The 12737-nt window shown below is 46.8% G+C and overlaps 1 protein-coding gene across 10 annotated transcripts in view; it reads right to left on the reverse strand.

Annotated features, from left to right (window-relative positions):
• Window positions 1-428: 428 nt before the first annotated feature.
• The window catches only part of ITPR2 (inositol 1,4,5-trisphosphate receptor type 2), a 273831-nt gene continuing 261522 nt past the window's right edge, over window positions 429-12737 (reverse strand). For all 10 annotated transcript variants that reach the window (XM_068655998.1, XM_068655985.1, XM_068655992.1 and 7 more), the window contains 2 exons: window positions 2389-2550; window positions 429-1153 (listed from right to left, as the gene is read on the reverse strand). In XM_068655998.1, coding sequence (XP_068512099.1) covers window positions 1067-1153; window positions 2389-2550 — 249 coding nt within the window. In that variant the 3' untranslated portion in view covers window positions 429-1066. The remainder of the gene's footprint in view (window positions 1154-2388; window positions 2551-12737) is intronic.

Consider the following 12737-nt stretch of genomic DNA (forward strand, 5'->3'; position numbering starts at 1 on the left):
AGAAAGCTGGCAGTATATGGTGCTTATTTACTAAAGTCAACTCTTGCTGACAGCGTGTTTATGGAAGGTAATGACACCATTACGGCTCCATACAGAAAGGTACTTCTAAGCTTTTTACAGAATAAAAAATATCTATAAAAAAAATCCATACATGCTTCAAACTACAGAAATATATATATATATTTTCCTGAATCCTCCATTGGAACTTTAATTTTAAAAACAGTTTAACTCCTCAGTATGTGAAATCTCATGGCCACATTAATCAAGAACATCTGAATCCAGGAGAAAGAAATCACTTCCAGTTATGTTGTCAGTGTTATGTGCATAACATTCCCACAGCTGTAGATCCATTGTGCTCCATGTTATAAATAAGAAATTGCATGGTGACAGCTAAAATTCAAAAGCATTAATGTTTCTCTTTGCAACTCTTTTTCTTTTTTTTTTTCCTTTTTTTTTTTTTTTTTTCCCCAGTCTTTTGAGGTTTCTCCCCTTTCCCTCCTAGTAGAAGTTACTTGAAGCAACATTACTGCTTACCCAACTGACATATTTACGGTAATTAAAAAATAGTAGATGCCAAGCAAATATGACTAATGTTGCTATTTGGCAAATAAGACAAGGAACGACTTCTATTGATTCTGAACCAGGCTGTTGTATTTGCACTAATAAACATTTCTTCTTCTTCTGCTTGTCTTGGTTATTCTGGCACTTTGAGGAGAAACCTGAAGGCAGCTCAAGGGACACAGCCAAGCGCTGCCCTGACTTCCATCACAGGCAGCAGCCACCACCGAAGCCATTGAGTTGCAGAGAGCAAACCCAGCTGAGTCAGGCCCCTTGAATGAATACAAACGAGCTCCCTTGTATCTCTTGCATTCTAGGTTGTGGACCCTTTCAACCATGAAAAACAGCTACAAATTGTTCCCAGAGCTAAACCACTTAACATCTTGGCACTTGGTTGTTTTTAACTTTGTAACAATAGGCACTGTTCACTCCTCTCAATCTCAGCTTTTTATTCTATAATAAAGCAGGAATACTGATGAAAGGCTAGTCACGGCTTCTCCCCATGGTATCAGGGTGGTGGCATGTGATGATTCACATGGGGTGTGTTTGATCCAAGAAAGCCCAGCCTCTGCTTATTCTTCCTTTGTTCTGTCATCTAAGGTGGAAAGGCAGAGAGAGAGATGAGTTGATATTCTTTTTTTTTGTTTTGTTTTGTTTTGTTTTTTTACTATTATTTAGCAGTCACAGAACAAGATACATATAAGCAAAACAACAGGGAGTGGAATTCTATTCTTCAGCATTAAAAATTAGAAGTAAGAGATGCCTTTGAAGTGATGCCTCTGTTTCCTGCAAAGGATGGACATTTCATTCTCATTTGTACACTGTTCTTTTCCAGTGGCAGGTTTTACAGTGAGTGCATCCCTCGTGCTGCTATTGTGTTACGTAGCCCTGCAGAGTGTCAGCATTTGCACTTGGTGCTATACAATGACAGATGGTCATTGTATTAAAAAGATGGTCCCTATTAAAAGATGGTCCCAACCCCAAAGAGTTTAAATTTAAGCCCGAAGAAAGCAGGTTCAGGCAGGGGGGATGAAAAAGCCACCCAGGACAGTAGGATAAGCACAATAAGCAATGGTCGCAGTTCATCCAGCGTAAACCTTTGTCAAGTTTCTCACAGGGAGAAAGAGTTTTAAAGAGGGGTCTGAAGGGGGATGATAGGTAAATCGATGCCACTGGAAGCGCTTTCCATAAAGAAAGCATGAAGATGCTTTTCTGAAACTGTAATGAACAAACCAGAGGTGACTGGCATCTTAGGTAAAACGGGAGCTGGCCCTTTGACCCTGCAGTGAGAGAAAGGTGGGTGAGGCAGAGGCAGGGCTGCGAGGAAGGCCAATACCGCTGTATGCTAGGGGAGAGGAGATAAGGGATGGGCACAGAGGGCGACACAAGCAAACCGACAGGCTCAACAAATTGTTCTCACAACAGCGTAGCTGATATTTAGCAGGGGAAAACCCCCATGTGTCAGACTCAGAAAGCTTCTACTGACTCCGATCAGTAGGCAGCTCTTTCTGACGCTACTCCTGTTCTACTGCCAGGTTTGCAGTACCTGCACATGCAAAGCCCACCACTGCTTCTGCAGCTTCCCTCTGTCCTCACACACCCATGGTAAAGATTTCATAAGTCATTCCCCTTAGCTGTTCTCTGCTGTTGCTAATGGAGTACAATTTCAGCCCAAACCCCTATCAGTGTGTCTACTCAGAAAGCTTACTGGAAGATAAAACCTTTCTAGGACAAAAGTCTCTTTTGTAACACTGTCCTGACTGTGACCTGCAGGAAGCTAGCACGCTCACCCACACGCGCTCAGGTTGCTGCCCAGGGCAGGGCACTCACCTGTTCCTTGAGCTCGGCAAGCTGACTGGAAAGCTGTTTTACAAGGCTCATGGTTGACTCCAACCTCTCCTGCAAGTTCCTGATTTCATTTTGCTCATTGTCACCTTCATTGCTAACCAGAGACATGGCTCTCATCCGAGGGAACCAGTCCAAATTCTTCTCCTACATGGGGATGAGAGAAACAGCAATGTTAGTGAGGGTTTATGCAGTACTACCAGAATATGTAAACTCAGTGGGACTTCTACTCAGCAGACAATGCACAGCAAAGTGAGCTTAACAACCACTTTATTGAGCAGGTATTTCACGCTGCCCTTTCTATTATTGCCTCTGTCTACAAAGAAGGCACCAAGAGCAAAATCTTGGTTCTCCACTGGTGCACCTGGACTGCGGCGTGGGCTGGCACATTCACCTCCCATCTGCGGCTCTGGCATGCACAAATGCATGGGGAGACTTCTCTGGCACCTCCTCTGTGCTCCCTGTGCCTTGCTTTGAATCGCATGTGGGACGCATTTCCCCAGTGCCTCTTCAGCCTGGCTGGCCTCCATTTGTGTCAGCTGTCCCTGCAGCAGTGCCAGTGAGCCAACATCAGGAAAACGAGACAAGCTGCAGTCCTCTCCAGGCTGGCCTGGAGCGTGCCTACTGCAGGAGCAGAGGGACCTTGGGTTGAGTTCCACTGCCCACAGGGGCAGATTCGGGGTCCTGCTTGGGCTTCAGTGTGCCATTACGACTGTAAGTCTCAAGTAACCACAAGCACAGCCCCACAGCCAAGGGCTAACCTGCTAAGGACCAAGCACCACATGGATGTCCACGGACTCAAGCTATGAATCTAATCATAACAAAAATGTAAGTTGGGGTGGTGTCTACCAGCATGAGTCTGAATCCTCAGAGACACACCTATTTGTGTGTAGCATGTAACAGATGGAGACTGGAGGGTGCAAGCCTGGGAGGGGTGGTAACCGAGCAGCAAGCAGCCTGATTTGCCTTAATGCACGAGACATGGGAAATAGGTCCCCTATCTATTGATGCGTTGCATCAGCGCACCTCTGCCCTCCACCTTGGGGGGAGTGGGAGGATGTGGTTAGATCATATGCATGATGTTTTGCAACAAGCCCCCCCTGACACGTGCACTTGAAAACTTTAAGAGAAATAGCATGAGCTGGAGCATGGTTCTTCCCATCCCCTGCACGATGGATGGCTCCCCACAAGTAGCACCGTTACCCCCATTTCTACTCCCTCCCATGGGCAGATTCACAAGGATCCAAACATTTATGAGCCCAGGGAAGTACCAAGCGAATCCAGTTTTACTGTCCTTCTAGAGAGAGAGGGCTGCTTTCAACTATGCCATGCTCTGCCTCAATGCCAGATCCTGCCCTCTGACAGAACACAGTTTAGAAACACCCAGGCTAACTCAGAAAGCTGCAGTGAGGATGGAAGCACTTACAGTGCTTATATTTTTCCATTAGTTGGGTTAGCCCGACCCCCTCTGTTACCCTGGATAAGCCTAAATACAAAGCCATTTGAGTTCTGGATTGTTTTCTTCCTTTTAACTCAATACTTCTAATTAGTTTTTGTCTGGCTGCTCAACCTCTGGTCTTGTCACTATGATGACAAGATGTCTGGGGAACAAGATGGTGTGCCCCTTCGTTGCATTTTGCAGCCCACGGCTCAGTCAGCCGTGTGCACTGGCGGAATGAGGCCTTTCCTCACTGCCCACTTCTTCGAGCCTTGTGATCTCATTATGACAATTTGCTGTGGTTACGCATGATGCCATTTTCAATGGGTCATAACTCATTCAAATCAAAACCTGTTTTCACCAGCTCTGCTGGTGGAGATCACGTGCCTCCTCCCTGCTGGATATCCCCGTCAGACACATGGAACAGTAGACTCTGATTTCTGCTGCAGTCCTGTATGCTTACAAGACCAGCATTCATTTTCCACGAGCACGCTCTGATATTTATTTTAAATTTACTTTGGCTAGGATCTAACAGAGCATTCATCACGTGCCTAGCATTAAGTGCAGGTGTAGTCATCTATACTAAGCTTAGTTTGTGCACAGCACTTTGCTGGATCTATGCCTTTTTTTTTTTTTTTTTTTTTTGCAAAACATTTGCCAGCAAATTTGTCTGCCACTAAAGTCACAGAAAGTGAATTCAAAGGAGTTACAGTGAACAGAGATGCAGTTGTGTCTGAGTATTTCCTGGAAAGCTCTGATATCTGCCCCCATCACAGCTTCTCCTGCTTGAAGCACCTGAAGGTACCAACCTCAAGGACACATTGCCACAGGAGCCAGCTGAGAGGCTGAAGTCCTTTTTGGCAAGGCTCACTGTAATGCCAAAGTTTCTAAAGTCAAGCTGCAGAGGGAGAGGAATTTGAGACACCATCACTGTGGTTCTCATGTTTGCTGAGTACTGCTGCCAGGACTGTGAAATGTACTTGTTAGTTTTGTTTTCCATTCGCCACTCCCTTGCTTCTCCAGGGCACAAGGCAGAGACCGCCGACTGCCTTGGAAGGGCTTTTGCAGACTGACCCTCCACCACACCGCAGTATCCAGAGGCACACCACACAAACCTGTGTGGATGCCAGACATCCCGGCTCAGTCATCTTGCCTCCGAAGACTCCCAAGTGTCACCTGCTTCCCTCCTCCTCTACATAACTTTATACTGTATAGGGAGAGGGGTGACCAGGAACAGGTGAGGACAGGGACAGGGCAGGCTGCCACACAGTGCTGCGGTGCTGATCGTAGCTGGCTGGGCCAACTCTGAACCCTGTGCCAGCCCACCTTGGCCATCAGGAGCCCCAGCATCCTGGGAGCTCAGTGACAGATGCTGCTCACCCCCGTGTGTCCAGATCTGCCTTCTCAGCAATTCTGGGGTAATCAGTCCCAAGAAAGAAATCCAGCTGTGATTTAGTTACACACCAAGAAGATCTGGACATTATTTTGACAGGTTGTGGAGGATCAAGCAAGGGCTTAAGCCAAGTTCTAAGGGAAGCTGATGGGTCTGCATTGACTGGAGATCTCATAAAAAGAAGTTACTGACTTTTATAGCCGGGTGAAACAGCTGAAACAGGTCTGCCACTTGGTAGTCCCAAGTTCTGTGGAAGAGATTCACAGAATCAAGAGCTTCTTGATTCTCGCCTGTATACACTTCCAAAGAAATCCAGTCCAGCTGTGTATTTTTGTCATGAAAAATATCGGACAACCTGTCTTTAAGTTAAAAATATTTATCTGGCCTTCACCAACAATCCCATTATAATGAGCACACAAGTTATACTCCCTCGTTGAATGGCATGATTTTGCTGGTCAATATTATCATGTTTCTTTCATTGGATTGTGAACTGCAAAACCCTAGTATTATTAAAGGGCAGCATGAAAATTAGCTTCAGCACATGGCCCTATTTGCTGAGTCTGAACCACAAACAAACAACAATTGTCTCTGGGGACAAAACCTTTCAATCACAAACCAGTGAGGCTCTACAACGCAAATCGGAAAAGGTTCCCCTGCAGAAAATTTTAGTGAATTGGAAGTGTTAAGGGGGGACAGGCACTCTGTGACTGCTTGGCTACAGGAAAGCTATTTTTACTCCAAGGTAATTGCTTGCCAATTAACTTGAGGTAGTTAACATGTTTGTACAACACCAAACATTTTTTCTGGGACTTAAATATTTATGGGCTCAGTCCAGGGTTGACCTTGACCAACTAACACATGTTAAAGCTGGAACATGCCTTGTCTGTGCTGCAGGTGTGCTCCTGCTGCCCTCTAACTTGCTGCTACCTACCTTCTTGACTGGTGCAGGGACAGGACATTGAAGTGTGTGAGCTGCCGTGCCCCAGCCATTATCCTCAGAAATCCATCCATTTTGCCCAAGACAGAATTCATGCAGACATTTTGAGCCAACAACCTGCACAAGCAAGGCAGGCTGCTAGTAGGGAGCAGGACAAACCTCTGCAAACAGCTTTCGCAGGACTCAGTCTACAAGCAACAACCAGGCTAGTGCAAGGCGGCATAACTCAAGCAGAAATGAACTCACAGAGGGTGAGCTATGTGGATGGAGCACTCCAAAATGAATTGTTACAAAGTACTAAAACTTTCTTTCTAAGCAGCTGGGGCTGAATGCAATGTTTTTACTGTTATTTCATTCTTGCACAAGATAGCCGCTCTCCTTAGCCCAACCGCAGCAGCCCACCTACGGATCACAGCATCTTCCCGCTATATCCTCCCTCCTTGAGCATGATGTGTGCCTTGCAGAATTCATATTTAAGTATACGTCTGTGTCCAGGGCAGAGAGTCAGCCAGACAGGAAGGCTGCAGGGACAGAAAGGAGCCGCAGCCTCCCCTCTGTCAGTTCAGCTGGAAGGAAAAAAAAAAAGGGCAGGTGGGGCTAGCCAAAAGGCTGTGGGCCAAGGAGACTGCACATGAGCAGAGCAGACATTTCATGTGGTGATCCAGCACACCCGCTCCCTCCTTCCTCCCCAGCAGCAAATTCCCCTGGCAGGACTCCATTAGCAGAGAGGGCTCACCCGGGGTGAACACCTCTCTGCAAGGTTCCCTGTGTGCACATAGCCTCCAGGTGCCCACTGCAAGGGCACACACCTGAGGAATCACAGGGCTTAGAGGATTTGCTACTCATATTTGCCAAGAAACCTCAAAAACCCTTTTTTTTCAGAGAGGAACATTCAGACTAAAAATCTATGTTTGCCTCCTGGAGTTTTCTAAGCGACTTTCTCCTGAGCATGGATGAAGAAAAGAGGGAAAAAATTTGTTTTGAGTTTCTACACTTTTTACAAAGTCTTTCTTGAGCCATCCCTGTCCTGGTGGCACGGCCAACTGGCTTCAATTGAACTCTCATGCTGAGCTGAATCCATGCCTCCAGAGTAATTGGCAGGGGACATTTCTTTAGGAGGTGTTGGTTTCACAGGCTAGCAGAGAGATGGATCAGCTGCAACCAGCAGGAGAGATTGTGCTGAATCTTTTAAAAAATAGATTACTAGATAACAATGAGAGAAAATAGGTCAAAGAGTAGGACAAGGGGGATGAAATAGAGGAGTGAAGGCTGCTTAATACATATTTTCTGTCTGTGCCTTCGCCATAGGCTCAGAGTACCACGCCACCACCAGCTGCACAAGACTTTCATTTCCCTAGAAGGCAGTGCCTAGCACAGTGACTCTTAGCCCTTTCTACCCCATGACCCTGTACTGCAACATGAAAACAGGCAGCTTCAGGACTTCCCTCCTATCCACACGAAAAGAACAGGAGCTGTGACTACTCAATGACTCCTCCTGGGTTGTGACCTCCCCAGCTGCCCTCGCCTTCCCCAGCCCACCACTTCCCCATCTTGCAGAAGCTATTCGCTCCTTCGTGACTCAGTGAGGCCAGTACATGGCCATCAAGATTAGTTACCTCACAGCAAGGCTCCAGAGATGAGCATCCTTAAAGCACTCAGATCATCCCAGCTACAGGCTGCTGAGGAGCATGAAGGATGAGTGTGGAAATTGCTACGAGGCTCAGTATGCTGCACTGGGCTGCAAGTGGAGCTCTGCCCCACAATGTGCATTTGCTGGCATGTGCTGTGTGGATGGAAACTGTGGTGGCAGCCTGCCAGAAGCCTTCTATGGCTTTAGAGACATGACCAGTGTGTGCTGGGGTGGTGAGACCCTGCTTCTGGGGCATTCAAGGGAGCTGCTGCTGGTGGCCTCACATCCCACAAGTGGCCTTGCTGGGAAACGCTGCACAGCTCAATCCCTTGTGACTCAGTTGTGCCCTCAGACCTGTGTCTCCGCATGACTAGAAAAAAACTTCAGACACTGCTGCTCTTAGGCAGGCTGTTTGTGTCCTTTCAGGTACAAGAACTAGCAGCACCGTTCATTCCCCTTTTCTGAGCCAGCACCTTGAAAAAATACTTTAGCTCCAGGTACAGAGAGGTCTATTTACTGATAAATGATTCTGTGTGTCTGAAGCGTAAATAAGTCCATCCATTTCTTTTCTAGATCAGTTGCCCATATAAGCAGAGCGTGATCAGTCCAAGCTACCTTTTGAAAGCTGTTTTTTCTTCTGCTTAGGGACGGAAAACTGCCTGGTCCTAAAACTCTAGCTATGTAGCTCCTATAGTCACCTTAAAAAGGGATTTTAAAGATTTAAACTATCTTGTGCTTTAGATGACACAGGGCAATAACCACTTTGTGATTTAATCACAGACAATAATAATTTGGTTCAGTGCATGATTCAGCTAATCCACAATTTGATAAACGTTCACCCTAAACTACAAACCCAAATAGCTTTCTGCAAATCCCGTTTGACACTTTAATGTTAAGAACGTATTTGATAAGCAATCTGTGCTGTACAAAAATACAGGGAGGGAAATCAGGAACTGTTATGCAGCTAAATGCAACCACAACAGTAATTCAAGGAAAATAAAAATAAACCTTGGCTATTGCAGATAAATCTTCACGCAATAAGAAAACTAATGTCTGGCTGGGTCTATACTAGATTGATACATCCTACAACTTCCATAGTGCATGGAAAATTATAGAAATCTGTTTCCCACTAAAAGAAGGTTGGAACTGTAATACAGACCCACAGTCTGCTTTAGCAGTGTCATTGATGCATTTACTTTCATTTTAACTTGGCTGAATGTTTTTGAGGGCTGCAACAGAATCTATCACCTGAATTCTGCATAACTGTGAGTTCTGCAGGACTGGTATCTGGGCCAGTTAATATCCCCCCCAAATATGGTGAAGAATGATAATAAACCTCAAATCTTTGATGGTGTATGTGACAATTTTGATACTCAGCTTGAACACTGTACAGGATCTTGCTTTTCCAAGAAAAACACTGGAATTTACCTCCAAGAGATGAAAACAATCACAAAAGTATTTTCTGAATGCGATCTAGCACCACTGCTGTGGGCAAAACCATATGTAAGCAATAAGAATGTGAGTCAGTGGTGTGCCCTTACAGTGAAAAAGGCCAACTGCATCCTGGGCTGCCCCAGCCAGGGTGCAGCCAGCACGTTGAAGGAAGTGATCCTCCATATCCAGCTGGCACTTGTAGGGCTGCATTTGCTGTACCACATCCACTTTGGGGCTTCTGAGGGTACCGAGAGAACTGGCAGAGGAGCTGGCCAAGCCGCTTACCATCATTTATGAACAGTCCTGGCTATCGGGGGAGGTCCCAGTTGACTGGTGACTAGCAAACGTGACGCCCATCTACAAGAAGGGCCGGAGGGCTGACCCGGGGAACTATAGGCCTGTTAGTTTGACCTCAGTGCCAGGGAAGCTCATGGAGCAGATTATCTTGAGTGTCATCAAGCGGCACTTGCAGGGCAAGCAGGCGATCAGGCCCAGTCAGCATGGGTTTATGAAAGGCAGGTCCTGCTTGACGAACCTGATCTCCTTCTATGACAAAGTGATGTGCTGGGTGGACGAGGGAAAGGCTGTGGATGTGGTCTACCTTGACTTCAGCAAGGCTTTTGACACCATTTCCCACAACATTCTCCTCAAGAAACTGGCTGCTCTTGGCTTGGACTGGTGCACGCTTCGTTGGGTTAGAAACTGGCTGGATAGCCAGGCCCAAAGAGTCGTGGTAAATGGAGTCAAGTCCAGTTGGAGGCCGGTCACTAGTGGCGTCCCCCAGGGCTCGGTGCTGGGGCTGGTCCTCTTTAACATCTTCATCAATGATCTGGACGAGGGCATTGAGTGCACCCTCAGTAAGTTTGCAGATGACACCAAGTTAGGTGCGTGTGTCGATCTGCTCGAGGGTAGGAAGGCTCTGCAGGAGGATCTGGATAGGCTGGACCGATGGGCTGAGGTCAACTGCATGAAGTTCAACAAGGCCAAGTGCTGGGTCCTGCACCTGGGATGCAACAACCCCAAGCAGAGCTACAGGCTGGGAGAGGAGTGGTTGGAGAACTGCCAGGCAGAGAGGGACCTGGGAGTGATAGTTGATAGTCGGCTGAACATGAGCCAGCAGTGTGCTCAGGTGGCCAAGAAGGCCAACAGCATCCTGGCTTGCATAAGAAGCAGTGTGGCCAGCAGGGCTAGGGAGGTGATCGTCCCCCTCTACTTGGCTCTGGTGAGGCTGCACCTCGAGTACTGTGTTCAGTTTTGGGCCACTCACTACAAGAAGGACATTGAGGTGCTCGAGCGAGTCCAGAGAAGGGTGACGAAGCTGGTGAGGGACCTGGAGAACAAGTCCTACGAGGAGCGGCTGAGGGAGCTGGGGTTGTTCAGCCTGGAGAAAAGGAGGCTCAGGGACGACCTTATCGCGCTTTACAGATACCTTAAACGAGGCTGTAGCGAGGTGGGGGTTGGTCTGTTCTCCCACGTGCCTGGTGACAGGACGAGAGGGAATGGGCTTAAGTTGCACCAGGGGAGTTTTAGGTTAGATGTTAGGAAGAACTTCTTTACTGAAAGGGTTGTTAGGCACTGGAACAGGCTGCCCAGGGAAGTGGTGGAGTCACCATCCCTGGAAGTCTTCAAAAGACGTTTAGATGTAGAGCTCAGGGATATGGTTTAGTGGGGACTGTTAGTGTTAGGTCAGAGGTTGGACTTGATGATCTTGAGGTCTCTTCCAACCTAGAAATTCTGTGATTCTGTGATTCCCAGTACCAAAAAAAACATTGACAAACTGGAGCACGGGCTTATGAGAGCAAGCTGAGAGAGCTGGGTCTGTTCAGCCTGGAGAAGGCCAAGGGGCAAGTATTGCCACTTGCAACTACCTTGAGGCAGAAGATGGAGCCAGACTGCCCTCAAGGTGCACAGTGCAATGATACAGTGGAAGCTGGAACATGGGAAATTCCAATTAAATAGAAGAACAAGGTTTTTTTAGTGGGAGGATGGGCAAGTACTGGAACAGATGCCCAGAGAGGTGGTAAGAGGCCCATTCTTGCAGATACTCACAATGCAAATGGATGAGACCCTGAGAAACCTGCTTCATCTCAATCTGCTTTCAGCTGGGGTGGAACTGGGGGATCTCTGGCGATCCCTCTTAACCTGAATTGTTCTATAGCCCTATGCTAAGTGCATCCTGTGGAACACACTGTGACTCCCTTCCTCTCCTCTCTGACTTCTGCTGTCACACTCTGCTGTTGGGTTTGTACCTGCCTGCTCTCCTTGGTAGCAATGGCAAAGCAGCCCTCTGCTACTGCAGTGGAATAGCAAGGAAAGTCAGTGCTCTGCACCGGCTGAGAAAGGAGAACCCGTACTCTTTGCACTGTTTCCTATCCTAGAAACAAAGCCCCTGAATGAATTCTGGACCTGCAAAATAGGGAAATAATAGGCCAGGACAGCAGGAGCTACACAGAAACATTTTCTGTGGCATTGTTCTTCCTTCAATTCTAAGCAACCTTAGCCTAGAGGGTGGAAAGCACAAACTAAACTAAGCAGCTTTGGCACCAGTGCACAAGGACTGCACCATCCAACTCCCCTCCAGGTGGACCTGCAGGTGCATGGGGACTACAGCTGGCAGTGGGCTCGTGGCACAACCTTTGTGTGCTCAGGGGGCCTGAGCTTTCATCCCACCCCAGCGCTAGTGGGCTCCTCCTCTCCTTCAAGACACATTGGCTTCCTGTGTCTTTCTTTGCCCACAGCATGTGTTCATTTCTCAACTGTTGCTTTGTTCTGCTGTTTCCATCACTCTCTGCCACCTTATCTCTATCGTAACTCTGAGGATTGGTATTCTCCTCTGCACATCTTCAGGAATCTCAACACTACCATCTCAGGCTAGGTTTTGGTGCTTAAATATGTGTGCCCTTAAAATAGATATAATTATAGATTTGCGCGAGATACGACTTTATTTTTCCACATTCCTATGTTTTTATGTTGTTAGTGGTTACAGGGCATGCTTTAGGAAAAACACTTCAGATTATTCATTTAAAATAATTAAATTATTTCTGATATAATCCCTGGATCTTGTGCATAAAGAAACAACATCTGGTACAGAGATTAGAAAATAAATGTTCTTGGCTTTTTTTTTTCTTTTTTTCTTTTGTTAAACAGATGTTGTTGATACAAAACACAGAACTGTAAATCATAGCCTGCATGTGGACACAGACTGTCACTACTGAGCAGAAATTTACTGTGGCTAGATAGAGATTTGAAACAGCAATGAATCATTGGCTTACTAACTTTATTCACGTGGGTATGGTTTCAATATTCTGATATTAAGTGCACATGTCCTTAAAAAAAGAACCTTTTAATGGCAGCATGGGAGGCTCTGTTGTAGTTCCAGCTGTCTCAGTAGGGGAAGAACAGCATAATGCAATGGCCGTCTCTGCGCAGAGGCACCTGGCAGTTCTCCATCTCCTCCTTCACAGCTCACTGCAGTGCTGCTGTTGAGTTGCACAGGCTCAGT

The sequence above is a fragment of the Anas acuta genome, chromosome 1 (genome assembly GCF_963932015.1).
Source record: "Anas acuta chromosome 1, bAnaAcu1.1, whole genome shotgun sequence".
NCBI classification, from domain to species: Eukaryota; Metazoa; Chordata; class Aves; order Anseriformes; family Anatidae; genus Anas; species Anas acuta.